Below are 25741 nucleotides of genomic sequence, written 5' to 3'. Positions count from 1 at the left end.
AACGGGATCGATCGCTCGGCGCTCGACTCGACCCGGCCGGACTGAGACGAGGCGTTCCGGGCCGAGCCTCTCACGGCCCGCCCCCTCCGGCCCGAGTCCCCGCGGCGCGCAAGCGCGGAACGGGGTGGGTTGGGGGGAGGGGAGTCGGTGCGCTGGCGCCGGTTGCGGGCCGTGGCGGGGAGGGGCGCACGCACAAGGGGCGGGGCAGCGGGCGCCGAGAGTGGCTGAGGAGCCGGAAACGCGCCTTGGAGGGTGCGGCCCTGAGGACACTGCGGGCTGGGCCGGGCCGGGCGGGAAACGTTAGGCGAGCGGGCCCCGGGGCGGGGGGTCGTGCTGGCGGGGAGGGCCCCGAGGCGAGCTTTGCCCGGATGAGGAACAAAGCGGTGGGGCAGGCGTGCGCGACCCCCGCGCGGCCGGCAGGTGGGCTGCGCGCGGGCCCGGCCGGGGCGGGGCGAGGGCGGCCTGCGGGCCCCATGCCGGCGAGCGGGCGACTTGGCCGCCCTTGGGAGGCAGTGTCAGCAGGCCCGGGCTCTCTGGCGGCGAGGGGACGGGGGCTGCATCCTTCCCGTGTTTTGGTGACCGCCCTTGTCCTCCCCCTCAGGTTAGGTAGCCCCCCTCCCGAAGCTTCTGGAGGAAAGGCCCCGGGTGTCCCCCGGCATGCCTTATCTCGCGGCGGGGTGCGCGGCCGCCGGCCCTCGGGAGAAGTTGGGCTGCCCCGGGCGGCCCCGGGGAAGAATGGCCGCGTTTGTGCAGCGGTTGTAAGCAAGATGCGGTAGCACGTGACCCTGGAACGCAAACCCTGATGCCGGTTCTCCACCACCCGTGTGCGCGTTCCTCTGACACTTGGCCCCCAGCAGATGCATCACAGGTGAGTAGCTTGGTGAGCTCAGCGTTGGTGACATCTTTGGAAAACATTTGGCAAATGAGACTTAAGAGTGCTTTTGTTTTTGGTGCCATTGGGCAGGTTACAGGTGCGATTGGCAAGTGGGTTTGTCCCAAAGGGAACAAAACATCCAGAAACCAGTATTGAGTTGAATATACTCTCATTAAATTTGATTTACTCCAAATGTGAGTAGTTGTTCCGAATAGCCATTACGTCGATTGTTGGCTCGTTGGACATCTTTATCCTTGCCTTTGAGTTATTTGCGCGTTTAATAATATTTTCATCTGGATTTCGAAGTGTGTTTTTAGCTCAAAACCATGTTTCACCTTGAATTTTGCTGGTTACCGTCTGGCTTGGCTGGTAATGTAGAGAAATTAAGTTATTAATTGTGCAGGCTCCGTGTTAATGTTGAAAGTACTTTGTGGTACCATGCCACTACAGTACAGAAGTGTGGCAGAGAAATAGTTACATTTGGCCATTCTTTATGAGTCCTTTCATAGGCTGTATGTTGAGGATAAGGAAGATTAAAAAAAGTTCATCCAAATTACTGAAACTGTCCATTGCATTTGCAAAGTGGCTGCATTTCAGTTAGCTTCTTATGTCATTCTAAGAAAAAGTCGTAAGATCAACAAATGGTTCATACATAGGTCACATAAACTAGAGAAGATGAAGGATATGATTCTACAATGAATGCATAGGGAAGAAGAGCGAGCTTAGTATCTTGATTCTGGCCCTTCTCCCAAGATTGCTTCCTAGCATCCCATATGGGAAAAGGAGCTAGAATAGACTTGCACTTTGGAATGAGGGAGTCTTTTGAGGCTCATACTGTAAATTCCCTTCATCTGCTTTCTCTCTGTGGGATACTAGTTACCTTTGGTTTATGGCTGCTGAGATCATCACATTTTAGTGACTCACAGCAAAGCAGAAATCTGCTGAGCCTCTCACATTAAACTCCGGTTTGAACTGGTTTGAGAAGGCCTAAGAGTCAACCTAGAAGCACCGTTTTGATTTTCATCTTGAGATGAGGTGCACAGATTAATACTCAGAAATTTTCAGCATGGAATTTGAAGCTACAGACTTTTAATTGTACTTAAAAAAATTATCGTAACCATTTTTTTGTAGGTCATTACTGCTCCACTGGTTCTAAAGTTTTAGTTAATGTTTGTAGCTATAAAGTCACAGGAAAAGTCTGTTTTAAACCACCCCAAACCCAGAAACCTTCAAAATTGTTAGCTATCACTTCTTTAGGCTATAAGGATTTTTGCATTCTTTTATAGCATAATTAAATACTGTTATTAATGTGCTGTCTTTCATAAGGTGTATCTCATTTGCCATGTGATGCTAGTTGTCTTTCTAGTAAAGATGAGTTTGCATTGCTTCATCCAAATCAAATACATATTTCAGAATGCCTACTCTATATAGGGTGTCGCCCTCAGCTTTGTACACTTTATTAACGTCTGGGAGCCTAGTTGTATGAGATACCTAGCCCGGAGTAAGGTTGAAGCTTATGGATAGAGAGTAATTCAGGAATAGGTCTATGTGGGACTTTAAACATACTCCACAATATAAATACACAGATCATAAGTGTTGGGACTGTAAAAGGCAAAGAGTTTCTTTTATTGTAATTGTCTTTTTCTAGTCATAGTTAAGAGTTTAGATTTCTTAAATTAGGCAGACCTGGACTTAAATGCCAATTCTGCGACTTACTAGTTTTCTTAAATTAGGCAGACCTGGATTTAAATCCCGACTCTACCACTTACTAGTTAATGTAATTTGGGGTTAAGTTTCTTAGCCTGAGTCTCAATTTTCTCCTCTCTAAAATGGGATTAAGAATAATACCTACCTCACAATAGTTATAAGGATTAGGTGAGGTAATTACATGTTATCACTTAGCCCAGTGCCTAACACCTAAAGTAAGGGAGTAATAAGTATTAGTTGTTATTATTTTCATGTTGATTGGCAGCTGATATTGCCATTTTTCAGATTAAAAACGTATTAAGTTTTGCCTTCACTGCTAAGGAGTGTGTAGACCGATTTGGTTCCCCTTCCTGTTCTTCACCCCTCCCATATACATAGGTGCATGCGCATGAACTTGAATCACTGATAACTCAGTATAAGCACTGGCGGTCACTGGTGACCTCCTTTGGATAGCCTGTTGGCTGGCCTCTTGAAGTTGTTTATAATATGGCAGTCTCTAAATTCTGACATAGGAACTAATACTTACTGATAACAATCTCTAGTAGTATCTTATTCAAATCAGTATACTCTTATTAATGACTTTGTCAATGGCACTACAAGATGGATTTTATGGAAAAAGCAGTTCTCAGATTCTTCAGCCAAAAATGGTCTCTAGATAAAAAAAGTTTGGTGTATTGAAAAACTTTCTGACAGTATTTTGCAGCATGATCTGTGTTATTTCATTGCTGTGTGATTTGGGGCATATGACAAGCCCTCTTTGAGCCACTGTTTCCTTGGTTACCTTATTTTGTAGAATTGGTGAGCAAATATGAAGGAATTTTTTATAACGTAGCTAGCAAAGCTTGCCTAATGAACCTTGATATGTGGAGGATATTACTAAAATTGATTAATTATTAAGGTATCTATACAGAATTTTAATAAAATGCTGATCCATGGAGAAGATATGGTGCTTCTTTATACGATTGGTAATCTAATTCACACCCAGTATCACTTTAACTCCTGGTAAAAGGAATTAGTAAAAATTCTTTGAGTAAGTTAAAACAGACTGTCTATAAAACTCCTGGTTTAAAGTAATAAGCTGGTTGGAGAAACTAAATACTGTGAAGGAAAAAACTTAGGTGAATTTAAAAAACAAACCCTTGTTGCCAGTGTGCTCTAAGGATTGCAAACTTTGCTTTGGATAGTGTGCTTAGGGTTTGGAGCGAGGCACACCTGAGTTAAATCCTGTTTCTGCTATATGATGGCTGAGTTAACATCTCTGAATCCCAATGACACTAGTTATCAGGGAGCTGTGAGCATAGAAATGAAGTCATAGTTGGTTAAGTCCCATTTCCCCACCTCCATTGTTTCAGGTTCTTCAGTACCTTAAACAGAGTCACTGAGGTAATTTTTTGCATAACTGGTTGTGTCTGCTCTTTCTTAGGATGAATGAAATGAACCTGAGCCCAGTGGGGATGGAGCAGCTGACTTCATCCTCTGTGAGCAATGCCTTGCCAGTCTCAGGGAGTCACCTGGGGTTGGCTGCCTCACCCACTCACAATGCCATCCCAGCCCCAGGTGAGTGGTAAGGGAGAGTGACTGAATTTCAGCACTTAATTGCATTATCAGTTCTAAATGGAGCCTACAGGGGGGTGAAAGCCCCTTTAAGAGTAGAAGGGAGAAGCCCAGCAGGTCTAAATGGTGGTTCCACATGTGGCAGCAATTTTTCTAGAGTACTGAAGTCCTAGTGGATAGAATAGGAGTAGCGGTTTTTTTCTGGTTGTTCTCTTCTTGGGTTAGTGGCCTTTTGTCTGTAGAGCTGTAGTTGATTTGGCATTTTATCTAGGGTTACCCATTCATCTGTTTTCCTCCTTGGCATTCTGTCCCTGGGTTATTAGGAGAGAATCAAAGTTACTGTAATAACTATTCCTAGAACACATGGGAAATTCAGCTTTATTTTCTATGATATCAAACTGGCAACAGCTGCAAACACACCAGGCCTAGAATTATGGTCAAAGAGGAGGTTTCAGAGATGGAGCTCCTACGTAGAACTCCCCCTGAGCCTCAGTACTGGGACAGAATAATAGTATAGGAAAAGCTCATTTTTCCCCATCGCTGTACTTTTAAAACCTTTTTATCTGGCTAGTTCAATTTTTCCTTTCTACTGAAATAGAAATGAAACAAGTAAGCCATTGAGTCTTACAGTGGCAAGATAGTGATTCTTCGGTCTTTGACATTGTAATGTATTGGATTTTATCAAAGTAAGAGTTAATGTTTAAGAGTATTTTAAATCTATTAAGTTGTTTAGTTCTCTATAGACAATTACCTGCTTAATTACTAATATGCAGCCGTTAAATAAGGTTTGTCTAAACTAGGGTGTCTTCACATTTCTTTTAGTGTCCACAAAAGAAATTTTTAAAAAAAGTATTACTTCTTAACTCATTTGATTATGTCTTAGGCATTCCATTAGTGGACACTTATTGAGGAGGAAAAACCTATTAAAAAATACTGCCACTGGCAAAAATAATGCGAATCAGCACTGCCCAAGTTGGTGATTGTTCATTATGATACGTAGGCACAGGGTCACTTTAGCACTTGCGGATAGATATAGTCCAAGGTAAATATAAAGTACAAATTTTTAAAAATCATGAAGTACAGCATATATACAAAAGATTATATGAAAATATGTATGTACAGTTTTACATTTAGCTTTACATTAATATCCAAGTAGAAACATTTTTTAAAAAATTAATTAATTTTCTTGGCTGCATTAGGTCTTTGTTGCTGTGCCCAGGCCTTCTTGTTTTTGTTTTTGTTTTTTGCGGTACGGGGGCCTCTCACTGTTGTGGCCTCTCCCGTTGCGGAGCACAGGCTCCGGACGCGCAGGCTCAGTGGCCATGGCTCACGGGCCCAGCCGCTCTGCGGCATGTGGGATCTTCCCGGACTGAGGCACGAACCCGTGTCCCCGGCATCGGCAGGCGGACTCTCAACCACTGCGCCACCAGGGAAGCCCCCAGAAGCCCAGAAGCATATCTTTTTTTAAGTGAAACGTTCTCACCATATAAAATGGAAAATATAGTAAAGTGCAAAAATAAATTAAAAAACTCTGGGGACTTCTCTGGTGGCACAGTGGTTAAGAATCCGCCTGCCAGTGCAGGGGATACGGGTTCAAGCCCTGGTTCGGGAAGATCCCACATGCCGTGGAGCAGCTAAGCCTGTGCTGCGCCACAACTACTGAGCCCGCAGGCCACAACTACTGAGCCTGCACTCTACAACTACTGAAGCCCGTCCTCCGCAACGAGAAGCCACTGCAGTGAGAAGCCCACATGCCGCAACGAAGTGTGGCCCCTGCTTGCCACAACTAGAGAAAGCCTGTGCGCAGCAACAAAGACCCAAAGAAAGAAAGAAAGAAAGAAAGAAAATTCTTAGAAAAACAAACAACTGTTCTACCACTACTCAGAGACCACTCTGAACTTTGATATATTTCTTTGATCTTTGGTATGTTTCTTCCCATTCTTTTTATCTCTAATAATTTGTTTTCTTAAATTGTATTTAAACTAGGTTTTTAATTGTAATTAAATGCTTTGATACTTAAGAGCAATAGACAACTGGATGATCAAGTTGGCATTTTAAAACTAACTTGACTAAATGTAGGACTTGTTTGTGGATGTCTGCACAACACTACCTATCTGTGGATGTAAAGGGCTGCTAGGTGAGATTTTTGCCCATTGCAAAAACCTTCCTAAGAGTTGAGCAAGTGATTACAGAATTTTAAAGTACTTACTTTTTTAAAAAAAATTAATTATGGCTGTGTTGGGTCTTCGTTGCTGTGAGTGGGCTTTCTCTAGTTGCGGAGAGCGGGGGCTACTCTCCATTGTGGTGTGCGGGCTTCTCATTGCAGTGGCTTCTCTTGTTGCGGAGCACGGACTCTAGGCACGCAGGCTTCAGTAGTTGTGCCTTGCGGGCTCTAGAGCGCTGGCTCAGTAGTTGTGGCGCACGGGCTTAGTTGCTCCCGCGGCATGTGGGATCTTCCCTGACCAGGGATCGAACCCATATCCCCTGCACTGGCAGGCGGGTTCTTAACCACTGTGCCACTAGGGAAGCCCTAAGATACTTACTTTTAATGGAGAAAAAAATTTTTTTTTGTAGGGCTGCCAGTGGCGATTCCAAACCTGGGTCCCTCCCTGAGCTCTCTGCCTTCTGCTTTGTCTCTCATGCTCCCAATGGGTATTGGGGATCGAGGGGTGATGTGTGGGTTACCTGAAAGAAACTACACCCTACCTCCACCACCTTACCCCCACCTTGAGAGCAGTTACTTCAGAACCATTCTACCTGGTAAGTGTTACAGTTATTCAGGAATTTAGGAGAAAGAATTCAGCCAGCTCTTAATTTCAGTTCTTGAAGGCTTGAATAACACTTTTTTCTGTTTGTCACTATTAGACATTAATCTTTGTGGGAAAAAATTGTTCATATTTATGTACTTTTCCTCTTAGAACATATAGATAACATATTAACATAGCAGTTTGACTAAGCTTAATTTCTTTTTTTTTTTTTTTTTTTTTTGCGGTACACGGGCCTCTCACTGTTGTGGCCTCTCCCGCTGCGGAGCACAGGCTCCGGACGCACAGGCTCAGCGGCCATGGCTCATGGGCCCAGCCGCTCCGCGGCATGTGGGATCCTCCCAGACCAGGGCACAAACCCGCGTCCCCTGCGTCGGCAGGCGGACTCCCAACCACTGCGCCACCAGGGAAGCCCTAAGCTTAATTTCTTAATGGCACATAAACAATTTTTCTTGTCTCCTCTAGCATCTCCTTGGTTCAGTTTTTATAATTCTGCAGTTGTAATTCCTATCAACCACATGTCCTGCTTACAAGTGTCATTGTTTATTATAAATTAAAGTTTATTGAATTTTTATTCTAGAAGTATTATATACTCATTTCAAAAAATTTAGCAAATAAGGAGGAAGGGGAATCATTCATAGTCCCATCATCCATCTTTTTGGTGTACTTCCTTCCTGTCTTTTATTTTTATGTATAGGTTTTTACTGTTTTTCATAATTAACACTATATAGTACTTTCTATACAATTGTGTACCCTTTTTTTTACTTAATATTTTTCTCTATTTTTACATAGTTATTTTTCCCAACTGCTGTGTGGTTTTCATAATTATCCTTTTTAATGATGCATTATATTCTACTGAGTGGATATTCCATGGTTTATTATATCTTTATTGTTGGACAGTTTTTTCCAGTTTTTTTAATAACCATATATGAATGTCTTTGTGTATAATACTTACAAAATGCATTTAGGTGAGATTACCATAAGTGGAATTTCTTGTGCAAGAGGGTATGAACATTTTTGAGGTTATTATTGTAGATACTTTCCAAAGAGGATTTAGAAATTTAGGCTCCTACTGGCAATGCAGCAAGTACCATTTCACCACATCTTCATAAGCACGAGTGTTCAAATATTTTTTTCTGTTTTAATAAAGCAGGTATAATTGTGACTTGTTTTGAATAGAGCCTAATGTTTTATGATAGTCTAATAAGTTAAAAATTATATTTAATTTTTATTTTTCACATGGAAAATCTTTTAAATGATTTTACCTTTTAACTCTTATAGAGCAGATTTCAGCATCTTAAGACTCAGGAACTCCAGCCATGTATATATTAAAGGCAGCATTTATAAGTGATTAATTTCTAGTGACTTCAAAGGAACATAGTTAATTTTTTATGATTTCTGAGTTTCACAGGAAAAACTGAATTGTGGTATATGTATGTTGCTATTTATAAAGTATATAGATATCAAACCAAAGAAATAGGTAGGAGATTATTTTAGTTTAGTTACATTTGTAAGGAATTTGGAATTCTTTATATTTAACAATATACTGCAAAATTCCTGATATCTCATCTTTTCCTTTTCTCAGGCATTTTATCTTATTTAGCTGACAGACCACCTCCTCAGTATATCCACCCTAACTCTATAAATGTTGATGGTAATACAGCATTATCTATCACCAATAACCCTTCGGCGCTAGATCCCTATCAGTCCAATGGAAATGTTGGATTAGAACCAGGCATTGTTTCAATAGACTCTCGTTCTGTGAACACACATGGTGCCCAAAGTCTTCATCCCACTGATGGCCATGAGGTGGCCTTGGACACAACAATCACTATGGAGAACGTCTCTAGGGTCACCAGCCCAATCTCTACAGATGGAATGGCAGAAGAGCTTACCATGGATGGTGTTGCAGGCGAGCATACCCAAATCCCAAATGGCTCCAGAAGTCATGAACCTCTGTCTGTGGATTCTGTGAGCAACAACCTTGCAGCAGAAACTGTAGGACATGGTGGTGTGATACCCATTCATGGGAATGGCCTGGAGCTCCCTGTGGTCATGGAGACAGACCACATTGCAAGTCGGGTCAACGGAATGTCTGACAGTGCCCTCAGTGACTCCATCCACACCGTGGCCATGAGCACCAACTCTGTAAGCGTGGCACTCTCTACCTCACACAACCTCGCCTCCCTAGAATCTGTTTCCCTCCATGAAGTTGGCCTAAGCCTAGAACCTGTGGCTGTCTCCTCCATCACCCAGGAGGTTGCTATGGGGACAGGTCATGTAGATGTGTCTTCAGACAGTCTTTCTTTTGTACCACCTTCACTGCAAATGGAAGACTCCAATTCAAACAAGGAAAATATGACAACCTTGTTTACAATTTGTGAGTGTGCTTAGCCTTTTTCTTTTGGAGATATTGATAGAAAGGGCCATCATCCTTAACAGGTTTAGTCACAAAGTCAGGTGTTAAGGGAGTATAGAAAGTAACTAGACTTTGGAACTTTTATTTGCCTTTGTATTGTCCTTTGTATTAATGTGGTGCCTTTTCCTCAGGTAAGCCAAACAGTATATAGACATTTTGTTGGTTCTTATAGCATCTTCCTGAAGTAAGGAAACAGTCATTTCTGTATTTTACAGGTAAGCTTAGCCTAATAATGCTTAAGGTATTTCCCAAGATTTCACAGATAGTTAATTATAGAAGTAAATTTCAGTAAGGTGTTCTGTGTGACATGCCATTTGCTTTTTCAACATAAGACATATTTATTAGATCATGTGTAATATAATTCGCATATGCATTTAAAGTGTACAGTTTAGTGGTTTTTAGTACATTGACAAGGTTGTGCAACCATCACCACTGTGTAATTCCAAAATTTTTATCGCCCCATAAAGAAAGCCCATTAGCAGTCACTCTCACCCCTGCCCCCCATTCTCAGGCAACCAATAATCTACTTTCTCTGGATTCGCCTATTAGACATGTCATATAAATGGAATCATACACTATGTGGCTGTGTCTGGCTTCTTTCCAGCATAATGCTGGGATGGCTCATCCGTGTTATAGCATGTATTAGTACTTTATTCCTCTTTTTGGAAGAAGAATATTCCATTGTGTGCATATACCGCATTTTGTTTATCCATTTATCTTTTATGACTATTTTGTTTCTCCTTTTTGGCCATTATACTCAATGCTGGTAGGAACATTCACGTACAAGTTTTTGTATGAACATATGTTTTTAATTTTCTTGGATATATATTAGGAGTGGAATTCCTCGTTTTGAGGAATTGCCAGACTATTTTCCAAAGTGGCTGCACCATTTTACATTCCCAGCATCTGTGTATGAGGGTTCCATTTTCTCTACATGTTTGCCAAGACTTTTTTTTTTTAATACCCATTGTAGTGGGTGTGAAGTGGCATCTCATTGTGGTTTTAATTTGCATTTCCTTAATGACTAATGATGTTGAACATCTTACATGTACTTATTGGCCATTTGTATATCTTTAAAGGAAACCTGTAAGCATTTTTTGCAGTATGAATTCTGAATCTCCTTTGTTTGAAGAGTTAACATGGTTTCTTGTTAAGAGCATTGGAGAATAAGTTCTCATAGAGTGTAGGGGATCTCTAGTCTGATATTCAAAGAATTTTTAATCAAGTAGTACTCGAAGAAGTAATATATTATTACTGCTTTGGCTAAATATGAAAACTTACTGATATTTTATGCCATTTAGGCAGTAATTTCTAATGGATTTCTTAGGAGAAAAAGGCACCTAGAAGGCTGCGATTCTAAGGTTTATGTATTTACAACTATTTTGTGAATGAATTTGGAAAGTTTGAACACAATCATTGACTAAATAGGGTCATTAATACTACTGTTAAGGTAGCAGTGAGAAAGGAAAGTAAAAGAATAGAATGGAAGATTTATAGAGAAGGAGGACACTCCTGAGCTTGTAAAAGTGAAGTTACAGTAAGCACAGAAAACAGAATATGAATTCAGCATTTTTTCTGACAATGCAAAAAGACCGCATGAACAATAAGAATTAAGAATGTTAAGCAAATATATCTGCAAGAATATGATTCACCTGCTGTCCCAAAGAGCAGGTTGCATATTTTTTTTTGTCTTAAGAGCTTGTCATCAAAGCGTGGTCAGCCAGTTTGTTAATAGTGAAGCAAAAGAGAGCAGTGGTGCAGCTGACTCTGACTTTGTTGTGCTCTGTTGTCATCTCTGTTTTGGCTTTGCATCGCTACAGCATTTTAACTCAGTTTCCTCTTATAGTTTGGTAGAATTGGAATCTTTTGGACTTTAGAACATCGTATCTCAAGGTATTACTTATCTACTCAATGTAAGGAATAATATACTTGATTCTTGAAGTAATGTAGGCTTATTTTTTGATCAGTCTTTCTCTTACGCATTGAATAGAAAACTTGTCCAGTTGGATCAAAAGAAAAATATCAAATGTTGCTGAAGAGAGATATAACAGTGGATATATATTTTAGTGTAAGAAAGTGGTTCTTTGATCAGAGAATTTCTGCTAGAACCTTGCTTCGTACTGGTTACATTTTAATAATTTGTATTTAAATAAAAAAGCAGGTGGTCATTTGCCTGCTAGAACTGACCCCATTTATGTCTCAAATTTCCCATCTGCAGGGTGCACTCTCTGTGACCGAGCCTATCCCTCAGACTGCCCAGATCACGGACCGGTGACTTTTGTTCCTGACACTCCAATAGAGAGCAGAGCGAGGCTTTCTCTCCCAAAGCAGCTTGTTCTCCGCCAGTCAATTGTGGGAGCAGATGTTGGTAAGACCCTTGGAACCATAAAACCCCATCAGAGGTTCTTCTTCCTTTGTAGGGTGAAGTTGTAAAAGTGGATGTGTGTAATTTAGTGATTATTTGGTTGATCCAGAAGTCAGTTTATAGCTGAGATTTATCCTTTTACGGAATATTTGTCTTGTCCAGGGGTGACAGCAGTACATCAAGTTGAAAACTTTATTGGAAAAGTTCCCGTTTCTTAGAATCAGAATTGAATAGAGGAGAGAATCCTAGCCTGAGTCTTTGAAGACTTGACTTTTATTTTCAGCTGTATCATCCACTATCAATAATCATGACAAAGCACTCCTTGAAACTTAGTTTCTTTTATAAAACATTGAAAATTCACCATTGATAACTTCTTTATCACTAAAGATATTTACATTAGATGTTTGTAAATTGCCTAATACTCCTTAGGAAAAGGTAATAAGAAATGTAGACTGCCAAAGTATGCTTATCCATATTGGAACTTCACATGGTATCTGCATCACTGTGCCATTCTTCGAAAATACAATACTAGGTTCGTTATTCTTTCAGGTGTAACTTAGGCATGGGTCAATTGAAAGCAATAAACAGCTTAGATAGTAAAGAGCAGTGCTTTAAGCACAAGTGATCTTAGAAGTTTGATTTATTTTGTAGTAATTGCTTTACCTTTTTATGATAGAATGGTGTTCTCTACTCTTTTTTATGTATCAACTCCAAAATAACGTATTTGGAGGGACATGGTTTGGTTCCTTGTGTATAAAAATGGTTCAGGAATTTCTGATACTGCTTCTTACTCTGCTTATTTCTTCTGAGCCCCTATCTAATCTGTTTATTACTTTTTCCTTATTTACAGGATAGGACCCATAAGACTTATCTACCTCTCAGGAGTGCTAGAATATCAGTAGTACTTAGGTTCATTGAAAATAAGATTCTTTGTATGAGTTAAGCTACTCTCTTCTCTATCTGATTAGATGTTTAAATGATTGATTGTGTAGTTCATGTCCTTCCACTGATAGGTGTATGGACTGGAGAAACCATTCCTGTGCGGACTTGCTTTGGGCCTCTTATTGGCCAGCAAAGTCACTCCATGGAAGTAGCAGAATGGACAGACAAGGCAGTTAATCATATCTGGAAGGTCAGTGTTTATGAAACTTTTCTATGACTTTTGGTTGCTTTTACTGTAATGAGGTAGTTAAAAACTTAGCCAAGATTCATACAGTGCCTTTCGCTTATCAGTCATTTAATAGTACATTCTCTCTGTTCTTAGTAGCCAACTTATTATACATAGCAAAACATCAGGTATTGAATATGGAAGATAAACTGTTTTAGTCTCCATTTTGTTAGATAACTCAACGATTATTCATTTTTATTACTTGTGGCAGCTGAGGCCATGGACTTTGTTTATATGTTGAAAGTCTTATTTTGTAATCAACTAAAACATTCCTCAAATATTTAGCTTGGGAAACAATTCTAGAATTGGAAGCTAAGATTATTTCTCTAGTTTTCTAACGGAAGGGGCTAGAAACTTAAGTTTTTGATATAAACAGCTACTCCTATAACATGTTTATATAGAATTTTAGTCATAGGTTGAGAATGATGCCTGCAAAAATTGAAATAAGGGGGAAATGGGTCTTGTGATAGTTGGAAAGGTAGAGTGCCACTGGCATTGGGGACTTTAATTGTGGTATCCAGGAGTAAACATAGAGGAATGCTACGTGCATTGGAGAAATAATGAGAAGAGGTGGTTCTCTGACCTTAATGTCCATTCATGTGGTAGGTGGTGAAGACAAGCGGACTGTTTCTTATGTCTTTTCCAGTCAAGCCAAAATGTGAATAATCAAGAGCAACATGATTCTATACACTGAGCACTAACTGTAGGTCTCTAGTGGTCTTTATTGTACTGCTGGAAATAGGGGGACTGGTGAAATGACAAACATTTGAGAAGACAACCATGTATTTTCACACTGACTAGGAAAGTTGGTACCTACTGCAAAGTAAATGAGATTATTGCTAGACTAAACTTAGTAGCATTGTGTATCACTTTTCAGTTCATCTGATGTGTATGTTTGCCTTTTGTTGACAGATATACCACAGTGGTGTCCTAGAATTCTGCATCATTACAACTGACGAAAATGAATGTAATTGGATGATGTTTGTGCGCAAAGCCAGGTAAGAGTAGACTTGGATGAAAGAAATAGTTACGATTCAGATGTTTTTCAGTAGGAAGCTTTGAATAAAATAGGGAAGAATCGAAGAATCCAAATGACAGTGATATCTGAACATACCTTAAAACCTAAGACTTTTCACCTTCTTCACCCCAGTAGTTGTTGACTAAGGGTTATTATAAATCAAAATATAAGAAACTATCCTTGTTTTATGAACAGTTTATTCAACTTACTAATGCAGTAAGGAATGATACAATTACCATTGACCTTGCAAGTGGGTACCTTTTCTTTTTTTTTTTTTTTTTTTTTGCTGTATGCGGGCCTCTCACTGTTGTGGCCTCTCCCGTTGCGGAGCACAGGCTCCGGATGCGCAGGCTCAGTGGCCATGGCTCATGGGCCCATTTGCTCCGCGGCATGTGGGATCTTCCCGGACCGGGGCACGAACCTGTGTCCCCTGCATCGGCAGGCGGACTCTTAACCACTGCGCCACCAGGGAAGCCCGGGTACCTTTTCTTTATATTAGCTATTAGTCAACCCCTTAGGCTGCTGTTGTGGTTAATTCTTGTTCAGCTATCTATTTCTGTGTCTTTGTTATATTGTTTTAAGACTTTATTTATTTTTCTTCCAGTAACAGACTGTAGTATTTCTGACTATAAAGGACGATATTGAAGTAAGAATTCTGTTTCTATGCAAGTTACTCCTAATAGGTAGTATAGGGAATTAGAGAAATGACCCAGAGAAATAGTACATCTAAGTTTTCATATAGGATTTTGCTGTAGGGATATGATGTGTTTAGTGTATATTTCAAAATTAATATGCTTGATGGGAGTTCCCTGGTGACCTAGTGGTTAGCATTCTGGGCTTTCACTGCTGTGGCCTGGGTTTAATCCTTAGTCGGGAAACTGAGATCCCGCAAGCCTTGTGGCACAGCCAAAAAAATTTTTTTAAATTAATAAAATAAATTTAATATGCTTCATCTGTTAAATGTGATAACTTAGGAATCGGGAAGAGCAGAATTTGGTGGCTTATCCCCATGATGGAAAAATCTATTTCTGCACCTCACAAGATATCCCTCCTGAAAATGAACTGCTTTTTTATTACAGCCGGGATTATGCTCAGCAGATTGGTAAGTTTATGTAAGACTTGTTTGCTATGAATCTAGCATAGTAAAAGCACCAAGGACCAGTAGTAGAGTTTTGGGAATGATTTACATGTAAGCTGAAACAAATCCCATACCTTTGTGTATATAAAAGCAGGATATTACCCCATGTTAAAAGTGTTAAAATCCGTGAGATTCTTCATAAGCTAATTGTTATTGACCAGACAGTATGAACTTTTGTGTTAGGACTTTGATTTGTGGAATTTGAAGTTCCTATGTTCCTTTTGAACCATTACAATTTAATTTCATAAAGGACAGCAAAGCTTCTTGAGTTGGTTTAACCTTCATAGGCTTTTTCTTGCACTGTGTCATGATGACAAGTGATGTTTAGGAGTTTGTATACTACAAAATCTTAAGTTTTTTTCCTAGGAAAGGTGCCTTATAATCCAGTATTTACCAAGTGTTCCCTATATATGTGCCTGACACGCTATCTGAGATGCTGGGACTAGAGCATTGAACAAGATGTTTTAATTTTACAGGTAGTGGGCAAGCTGGAAATTTTGGTAGAAGGGAGAATTATAAGCAATAGTTACTAATATCAACAAGTTTTTAAATTTAAGTATCAGGAGACATTGAATAATCTTTCTCTTAAGGTGTTCCTGAACACCCAGATGTGCACCTCTGTAACTGTGGCAAGGAGTGCAGTTCCTATACAGAGTTCAAAGCCCACCTGACCAGCCACATCCATAACCATCTTCCTAGCCAGGGCCACAGCAGCAGCCATGGGCCAAGCCACAGCAAAGAAAGGAAGTGGAAGTGCTCCATGTGCCCCCAAGCTTTTATCTCTCCTTCCAAACTTCATGTTCACTTTATGGGTCACATGGGTATGAAGCCCCACAAGTGTGATTTCTGTAGCAAGGCTTTTAGTGATCCCAGCAACCTGCGGACCCACCTCAAGATACATACAGGTAAGTTGTGTTGGACCATCAAAGTGGAATTTTGAAAAATTAGAAATTAGTAAGGCCTTGGCAGCAAGATAGTCTTGCAGGTAGAGTTGAGATCAGATGTTAGAAAGAATCCAGCTGGCTGTCAGCAGGACTTTGTTGGGTCATAAATCTTGGTGGGATAACTGTGCCTCCTCAGAGAGTATTACTTCTCATTATTAAGTTACTTCACTTTCCGGGTGCCCCCACCATAGTTTGAAGGTGACTGGAAAAATGCAGTTAATAATCAGGAAGTTGATGTATGTGTTTGGGCCTAAAGGGAATTCTACAGAAACAGCCTGAGCCTCCCATTAGAGCTCACCCCTGGTCACCAGCCACAGCCAGTTTCTTTCCTTTGAATATTGCTCAGTAAACACTGCCAAAATTTATTGAGTTTCTATTTTCTAAACTCCATACAAACCAACCCCTTTCTCTTAGCACTTACTTTTTTCACTTACTTTTTTACTTTGCTATAAAGTAACTGCTTTAGTTTCGTTTTCTTGGCTGGGTCATTCATTCTCCAAATCTTTGAAAGTAAAGCTTTTCCTCATTCTTTTCCATTAAGACTGAGTAGTCTCAGCAGAGACCATATGGCTCACAGAGCTTAAGATTCTGACCGACCTGTAAGAAAAGGTTTGCTAACCCCTGACTTAGAGTAACTTTATTTCTTTTTTTTTTTTAATATAAATTTATTTATTTATTTTTGGCTGTGTTGGGTCGTGCTGCGTGTGGGCTTTTCTTTAGTTGCGCCGCGAGTGGGGGCTACTCTTGGTTGCTGTGCGGTGGCTTCTCTTGTTGCGGATCATGGGCTCTAGGTGCACAGGCTTCATTAGTTGCGGTGCGTGGGCTCAGTAGTTGTGGCTCGCGGACTCTAGAGTGCAGGCTCAGTAGTTGTGGTGCACGGACTTCATTGCTCCGTGGCATGTGGGATCTTCCTGGGCCAGGGCTTGAACCTGTGTCCCCTGCATTGGCAGGCGGATTCTTAACCACTGAGCCACCAGGGAAGTCCCTATTTCTGCATTCTTAAAAGGATTTTATTTCATCCCTGGTTTATGAGGTCATATTAAATGTTTTAAAAAAGAATACTAAAATGTAGGTTGTAAAAATATGTTTGCTTATAGGCAAGTACTAGATTTCATGAGTTTTTTAAAAAAAATAATTGAATTAAGTTGGGCACTGGGGTTATAAGTGATTTTTTTTTCCAGAGTTTATATCATGTGTTAGCTATAAACATTAAAAAGTGTGTGTGTGTGTGTGTGTGTGTGTGTGTGTGTGTGTGTGTGTGTGTGTGTGTGTGTGTGTGTGTGTGTGTGTGTGTAAGCAGTCCTAGGAGGTCAGATTTATTAGCTTCACTAGCTTTAGTTGCAGAATATAAATTCAGTGGCTCTGAGTGGCTCTGGGTAGACAGTCCCAGAAAGTGAAGTTCCAGTTTACAGTCAGTTCTGTTTTATTCCTGCCTCTGCTACATACCCATACAGTGTGCCTCTTCATCTTGAGAATGCTCGTGGCAGTTTTATTCATGGTATGGTAATTCGGGTTGATGTGCAGGTCAGAAGAACTACAGGTGCACTTTGTGTGACAAGTCTTTCACCCAGAAGGCTCACCTGGAGTCCCACATGGTTATCCACACGGGTGAGAAGAACCTCAAGTGTGATTACTGTGACAAGCTGTTCATGCGGAGGCAGGACCTCAAGCAGCACGTGCTCATCCATACACAGTGAGTCGCCCGCAGCCCAACACCCCTCGGGCGGGGAACGAGGCTTGTCATCTGTCTCCTGCCTTGGCACCCGTCGGTGCCTCCTGTGTTCCATGTAGCCAAGCAGAGGTTGGAAAACTAACGTTTTGGCTTATCCTGGAAGATTTCACTTGTTTTTCTTATTTTTCACCTCTACTCTCTGTATTTCCTTTTTTTTCATATTTTCAAAACATCATTTCATTAACAAATTTCTAAGTACCTCCTTGATGCCCAGCACTGTGCTAAGTGGTAAAAATACAAAGATGAGATGGTCCTTGGATTTAAAGAGCTTGGAGAGCATTAAGAGACAGAAGAGTAATTGCTATACTGTGTTGCAGATGTCAGGGTAAGCGCTGGGTCCTGAGAGACCAGAGAGGAGGATCCAGCCCAGCCTGCAGTGTCCTGGGAAAGTGTCCTGGTAGTTTGAGCAAGCATTAAAGGAGATAAATTAGAGTTATTCGGGGAGACAGTGAAGGGTAAGGGATGAGAATACTGTTCTAGACAGATGAAACGGAGTATGCGAAAAGGACTGTGAAATGCGAGTGGTTCTTTTCTTTTCTTTTTTTTTTTTTTTTTGGCTGCGTGTGCGGCATGCAGGATCTTAGTTCCCTGACCAGGGATCGAACCTGTGCTCCTGCAGTGGAAGCACAGAGTCGTAACCACTGGACCACCAAGGAGGTCCCGCTAGTGGTTCTTTATAGTTAGAGCATTGGGTGTATATGAGAGCGAGGGAGAGAGAGGCAGCAGCCAAATCATGAAGAGCCTTTTATCCAACTAAAAAAATTAAATTTCATTCTGGAAATAATGGAGAGTCACCAAAGCATTTTCCCTACCTATGTACCAGGAACTATTCTGTGCTTTGTGTGTGTGCGTGCATGTGTGTATTTTAATTATGGCATAAAACACAAATTTTACTGTCTTAACCATTTTTAAGTATATAGTTAGTAATGTTACGTGTATTCACATTCTTGCACAGGCATTGAAGGATTTTAAGGGAAAGAATGTCATGGTGAGATGTTCTTTTTTTTTTTTTTTTGAGATGTTCATTTTATAAAGATTACTCTGGCAGCAGGAAAGGGTGATTGAAGGAGGAGAAGGCCAAGTATTGGGAGACCTATTAGGATTTTATTGCATGGATCCAAGTGTAATTAATTGCCCAGCCTGTGTTAGTTACAGTAGTAGTAGAGAGAAGAGAACAGATTTTGTGGTCCTGGACTTTTAGCAAGTGTTAGAAGAGGGAGAAAACATTAGCTTGAATTATTATTTAGAAATCCATAAAAAATGGAAACTTTATATTCTTATTACGGGTTTTAGATAAATATTTTGCTTTTATACCAGCTCTTTGATTCATAGCCACAGTGCAACCTGAAACACTAAAACATCCAAGAAGTCTGGATCTACATTCCAAACTCTCAAAATGACCTTTTAAAACAAAGTCTTCATTAAGTGGTTTCATTCTTAGTATGAAATTTTAGAAATTTGACACACTAATTATCAAATATTAGATATGATTGTACATAATTAGAGCTGAAAGAGATCTCTGGGATCATTTAGTCTAGCTGCTTATATTAGTCAGCTTGAGCTGCCATTAACAAAATACCATAGACTGGGTGGTGGCTTAAACAAAAGAAATTTATATTCTTAAACTTCTGGAGGCTGGAAGTCGAGATCAGGGTGCCAGCATGGTTGGGTTTTGATGAGGGCCTTCTTCCTGGCTTGCGCATGGCTGCCTTCTTGTGTCCTCACATGGTGGAGAGAGCGAGCAAGCTCTGGTCTCTCTTCCTCTTCTTATAAGGGCACTAATCCCATCATGGGGGTCCCATCCTTATGACCTCATCTAAACCTGATTACCTCCCACAGGCCCCCACCTCCAAATACCATCACATTATGAGTTACAGCTTCAACATACCAATTTAGGAGTGGGGGTGGGGGGATGACAAATATCCAACCGATAACACTGCTCATGATAATCAGCTGGGAAATGTGAAAAACAGTGATTGGTGCCAGGGCCCCAGCTCCAGGGATTCTAATTTAGTTGGTCAGGGATAGAGCCCTGGCCTTGGTATTTTTAAAAAGCTCCCCAAGTGAGTCTAATGTCCAGTCAGTGTTGAGTGCTACTCAGTTGATCCAAATGAAAGACTTGTTTCACAGTATCTCTGGCAAGTGGCTATATTGTTACTTCTTGAAAACCACACATAAAGAGGAGTTATGATCTTCCTTGACCTTAACTTTCTATTCTTTCAAGTGATGTGTAAATTTGCACTTGCTTTTATGGTAGCCATTTCACAGCATAATGAAATAGAAATTATTTTGAGATTAGTCATAACTGCTTATCTCCTTTTGGGGTGGAAATTGGCTTTATCAGATGTTGACCAGTGAAAGCAGTTTTCTTAAATGTGGATCTGGACACTTTCTCATGATGACAAAACATAATAAGCCTCTACCAAACTCCCATGGTATAAAAGTTGTTTTAGGACTGTCAAGACTTTATGCTAGTATAAGTCATTCATAAAAGAAGCACCATTCACCATATATATATATATACACACACACACATACATACACACACACACACACACACACACATACATACACACATTTTGGCTGCACCACACGGCTTGCAGGATCTTAGTTCCCCAACCAGGGATTGAACCCAGGCCCTCGGCAGTGAACGTCCTAACCACTGGACTGCTGGAGAATTCCCCAACCAATTTTTTTTTTTTTTTTTTTTTTGCGGTACGCGGGCCTCTCACTGTTGTGGCCTCTCCCGTTGTGGAGCACAGGCTCCGGATGCACAGGCTCAGCGGCCATGGCTCACGGGCCCAGCTGCTCCGCGGCATGTGGAATCCTCCTGGACCGGGGCACGAACCCGTGTCCCCTGCATCGGCAGGTGGACTCTCAACCACTGCGCCACCAGGGAAGCCCCCCCAACCAATATTTTTGAATGAGACTTCCTATAGAGATCATTGGTAAAATTTTCAGTTGTTTGTATCTTTACTTTTAGGCATTTCAAAATGCATATGTTAGTATTGGAATTCATTCTATTTATCTGCTTAGAAAAGAACTATAGCCCCTAAAGCCAAATGTAGGAGTTGTTCCTCTCCCAGTGTTCCCCTGGGAGTATAAGGCATGGGACTTTGCCCTTCCTCTAAGAAAGGAACTTGAGAGTACGAGTGGGGCGCTTATTCTCTAGGTCGTTATCTTAGTCCCGTGGCTTTGTGATCTATATCCCCAGCCTTATATAACTAACCATTCACTCAGCATCTCTGAGTTCTGGATGTCCGCTAGGCAGCTCAAACCTGGTAAGTCCAAACCTCAACTCTTCGTATTAACCCAACAAACTTGATTTTCCCCAGTGTTCACCGGCTCAGAAAATGATACCACCATTCATCCCAGTGGCTCAAGCCAAACACCTTGGAGTCGTCCTCAACTCAGTCTTCCATTCTTTCCTTCATTCAGCTCTTGCCTGGTTGAGACCACCAGCATCTTTTTTATGGACAACTTCAGTAGTGTCGCAGCTGACTTCCCTGCTGCTCTTCTCTCTCCTCATCCATTCCCCAACACAGATATACACACAGGTGCCACACACACATGCTGTATTCGTCCACAGTGGCCAGAGTGATATATTTAAAACATAAGTCAGATTGTGCACATCTCCAGTCGTGATTCTTCATTGACTAGAAGCCCCTTCACGATGTGGTAGTGGTACTTGACTACGTGTCCCACTCCATCTTTTATTGCTTTTCTCATACTGTTCTATTTTACCCACATTGGGCCTCCCCTTGCTACTACTTCAGCATACTGAACACAGTCTCAGGGCCTTCGCACTGTTCTGCCTCTGCCTAGAAACTTCTCCCTCTGGATATCTCCCTGTCTTCCTCCCTCACTTCATTCAGGTTTCTGCTTAAGTTTGTCATTTCCTCAGAATGGCCTTCCTTGATTATCTCATCTAAAACAGGACTCTGTCACTCTTACCTGGCTTCATTTTTTTTAATAGTATTTATTACTATCTGATATCACATTATATATTTTTAATTTGTTTATGGTGTGAGTCCTCCACTAGAATGTAAGCTCCATGAGGCAGGAACTGAGTTTTCCCTGTCCTGTAGCTCCACAGAATTCTTCTCTGCCACGTCCTGCTGGGAGAAGGTGGTAGAAATGCTAAGGAAACCAGGCTTCAGAACTTTCCACTGCACCCTCACACTCCATCAAGGATTTTAACCCCCTTTTATTTGCTTCACATATTGGACTTTCATTAAGACGTAGGGTTCAGCTGCTCAAAAAAAGAGTTAAAAAATTCCTGCTCTGTGTGATCCCTAAGTTTCTTTTCAGCTCTAAATGTCTAGGCCAAGTTTACTCCATCCTTGACACTACTGACATCTTTAGCCGGATAATTTTTTGTTGTAGGGGCTACCGTAACACCATAGTTAGATACCATTGTGTATTGGTCAATTGGCAAATGTTTTCAAATTTGAGTTTTCCAGTTGGTAAGAATGTGGGGCAACGGGAACTCACAAATGGCTGTTGATGGATGTGTATATCAATACAGCCATGTTGGAAAACAGCGTAGCATTATCTAGTAAAATTGAAGATGTACATATCCTTTGATCCAGCTATGCCTCTCCTGAGTATATGCCGTAGAGCAGCGGTCCCCAGCCTTTTTGGCACCAGGGACAGGTTTCATGGAAGACGGTTTTCCCACGGATGGGGGACGGAGATGGTTCAGGCGGTAATGCGAGCCACGGGGAGCGGCCGATGAAGCTTCTCTTGCTCACCTCTGCTGTGCGGCCCGGTTCCGAACAGGCCGTGGACCCCTGCCCTAGAGGAACTGATGCGTATGCAAATCCACACACCAGTGTAGAAATGTTCATAACAGTCTTGCCTGTGGTGATAAAGAACTGGAAAGCACCAGAATACCCATTAACAACAGACAGAGCCAGTGCCACAGATAAGTTGTGGTATATTTGTAAGTAGCTTACAGCCGTGGAAGGGAGCAAACTACTGATACAGCATCTTGATTGAAATTCAGAAACATCATACTGAGTGAAAGAAGCAAAACACGAGAGATACATACAGTACGATCCCTTTTACATAGAGTTCTAAAACAAGCAGAATCAGTCTATGGTGTTTAAACTACAAATGTTTTATGACTCTTCTATATGATACATCTCCTGTTAAAAAAAAAAAAGTTTGATTCTACTTGGGTAGAGCTTCTCTGACAAAGGTCTGAGGTTGTGCAGAATAAGTGTGTGCCTCAGTTGTCATTTGTAACCCCAAATCAAATGTTTTTTTCTTGTGTTCCTCTTAGAGAACGCCAGATCAAGTGCCCCAAGTGTGATAAGCTGTTCTTGAGAACAAATCACTTAAAGAAACATCTCAATTCACATGAAGGAAAACGGGATTATGTCTGTGAAAAGTGTACAAAGGCTTATCTAACCAAATATCATCTCACCCGACACCTGAAAACCTGCAAAGGGCCCACGTCCAGTTCATCAGCGCAGGAGGAGGAGGAGGAAGACGACTCGGAGGAGGAGGAGCTCGCGGACCCTGTGGGGGCAGAAGGCTGCCGGGTTAGCAGTGCTGTGTATCCCGCGGACGAGGCTCTGTCTACACATAAATGAAAGGAAAAGGAGCCAGCTGTTTCGGATGGAAAATACAAAAGGGAAAAACACACATGACCAGTTATCCACTACCGTGCTTTTTATATAAAATAATTTCTGATTTCCTTCCAGCCAACAGTCAAAACAGACTAAATGGGAACGGATAAAGCACTTATAGAAGAGTATCCTAATGAAAACACTTTAAGAAAGATTGAGAAAAGAGCATGTATCCTATTTTTAAGTGGCGTATGGGGAGGAAAGTGTCAACTTTTGAGATTTTTTTTTTTTTTTTTTTTTTGCTGTACACGGGCCTCTCATTGTTGTGGCCTCTCCCATTGCGGAGCACAGGTTCCGGATGTGCAGGCTCAGGGGCCATGGCTCGTGGACCTAGCTGCTCCGCGGCATGTGGAATCCTCCCGGACTGGGGCACGAACCCGTGTCCCCTGCATCGGCAGGCGGACTCCCAACCACTGCGCCAGCAGGGAAGCCCTGAGATTTATTCTTTATTTACATAATTGGGTGATACGTTTATGCCTGAGTCAGAGCTGCTCTCTGCCCAAACAAATCAGATTTATTTTAAATTCTTTCATTATTCCATTTTTCTCCCAAGCCACTGATTTGGTAGCACTCTAAACTTGGTCCCTGCCTTACAGTCGTCCTGATTATGGTTCTGGTGTTTTGTTTTATGCAGACTTGTGACTTAAGCTCATCCCAGAATGGATTGGAATATAACAACGTAAGCTTGTTACTCTTGACTACAGCTAACAAGTTTAAAGCACCACCTACCTTAATCTCTCCTGGCTGCTTGGGAGTTTAGGGTAGGTCTTGCTTCCCAAAATTTCAGCAGGTACCTAGAGGACAGATAAAAAAGGGAGCAGCCAGGCAGTAGCCACTGATGGAGAGAAGAAAAGGAGAGATGCCTGGGCCACTGTCCAAGAAGCTAGCTTTGATTGAAGCTGGGGTAAGAGATCTGGTGGTTGTTCCTTAGAGGTCTTTGTAGGTTTAGACATGTCTCTGTCTCCAGTGAAGCCTCCAGCACCCAGACAAAGGGGATCTGGGGGTGTAGCAAGCCAAGTAATGCCTGCTGCATCGTCTCCTGATAACAAGGACATGTGGACTCAGCTGGCAAAGTGGTACCTTGGCCCAGGGAAGGAAGGAGGGAATGATCCTTCCTATCTGGCTTACCCTATGAAAAGGATCAAGACACCATTAAAATGTTGCCAACTCAGAATGACAGATGACATATTGGTGCATTTGCAAGATTAGGCCTTCCCAGTTGTCTACAATGAAGGACCTCATCAGTTAAGCATGGTGGATGCCAAAGGATTTGGGAAGTGCAGAAGGTTAAATGGTCACCACGTGGGTGTGTTTTCAGGGTCCCAGCTTAATTATCTACCCATCTGATCTTTTCACCTTGTCTCTCATGCATCTTCTGCTTTCAGCAAGAAGCAAACACATCTTGAAGTTGACGGTTGATGGAACATGCTCTCCTGCTCTAAGGCGCGACCTCTGGGCTGGACTAGAGAGAACCTTGGTGGGAAGGTTTTGCTGCTAATGTATTTATGGAATGAATGTATTTCATTCAAATCTGTATTCCTCTAGGAAGGATTAAAATAAAAACTTTTTAAAAAATACGATTCCTCTTGTAATCTCATTTTGTGGACGGAGAGGAATGAGTCTTTTTAGGGAAAATGAGGTACAACTTGAGTTTTTCTTAAGGTCAGAAGTGGAGAAAGTATTTCCTAAGTACTGTAGCTTTGAAATTATATTTTCGCATGCTTCTGCATAACAGTGCTTAAATAAACTATGCTCCCTGTGTTTCCAGCTCTCATCCCTGCCCTCTTCCTTCCTAAGGTGGTGCCTTTACTTTGCTGTCTCCTTGGAGAACTACAGGTCTACAGTTGAGGGAGTTGGTGAGGTATGGTGTTTAGAGGTGGCTGTCAACACTGGGCCATGAAGGCTTCATCAGGGAGCTCTGGTGGGACTGAGGCAACTCAGATCTCAGCCTTTTGAGCTGGTAAAGGCATCCTGGTGGCAGCGACTCCTGTCCCCAGGAAACCATCGGTGCTAGAACTACAAGCACCTTTCTCCCTTTAACTCTGGCTCACGCTGGGTTAAATTTCTTCATTTCCAGGTGCTAGTTGAAGTGCTGCCCAAGATAGATAAACCTTACATAAAACAGTAAAAGAGGAATTCTGGGAAATAGCTTAGGTGAAAATGTAGCTGTTGTTGCTTGCTTTACAACTGTGTCTTCCATTTTTTTTTTTTTTACCTCTTAGACTTAAGTGACACATTATAAGTCATTCTCACAAGATGAGTAAATTAGTAGCTGCCCCTTTGACAAGATTTAACTCTGAGCCTTCCTTGCCCATTGCAGGTGCCCTCATCTGTTGCTGCTGCTGGGATCAGTCTGCTGTTGGGTAAATGGTCACATTCAGAGGCAGGATATTATGAGTGTGGGCTCTGTAGCCCTGCTGA

General features: G+C 41.5%; 1 protein-coding gene across 1 annotated transcript; it reads left to right on the top strand.

Moving 5' to 3' along the window:
* The first annotated feature begins 324 nt into the window (after positions 1–324).
* On the top strand, positions 325–24829 carry PRDM4 (PR/SET domain 4). Its single transcript, XM_082665060.1, has 14 exons — positions 325–420; positions 602–868; positions 4005–4138; positions 6710–6895; positions 8486–9280; positions 11538–11687; positions 12698–12816; positions 13765–13850; positions 14845–14972; positions 15599–15913; positions 17477–17645; positions 22972–23233; positions 23955–24081; positions 24706–24829. The coding sequence occupies exons 2-13, from the start codon at positions 858–860 to the stop codon at positions 24078–24080; spliced, it is 2481 nt and encodes an 826-aa protein (XP_082521186.1). The 5' UTR covers positions 325–420; positions 602–857; the 3' UTR covers position 24081; positions 24706–24829.
* Positions 24830–25741: the final 912 nt, after the last annotated feature.

This window comes from Grampus griseus (genome assembly GCF_964374135.1).
Source record: "Grampus griseus genome assembly, chromosome: 11".
Lineage (NCBI taxonomy): Eukaryota > Metazoa > Chordata > Mammalia > Artiodactyla > Delphinidae > Grampus > Grampus griseus.
Note: the sequence above shows the minus strand (reverse complement) of the source record. Positions and strands in the feature narration are given on the sequence as shown.

What these genes read in the sequence shown, in the direction of transcription:
- PRDM4 (XM_082665060.1), top strand. An exon ending in CAATGCCATCCCAGCCCCAG is followed by an intron (nt 4,139 to 6,709) that starts GTGAGTGGTAAG and finishes TTTTTTTTGTAG; the next exon opens with GGCTGCCAGTGGCGATTCCA. An exon ending in TGGGGGCAGAAGGCTGCCGG is followed by an intron (nt 23,234 to 23,954) that starts GTTAGCAGTGCT and finishes TGTTTTATGCAG; the next exon opens with ACTTGTGACTTAAGCTCATC.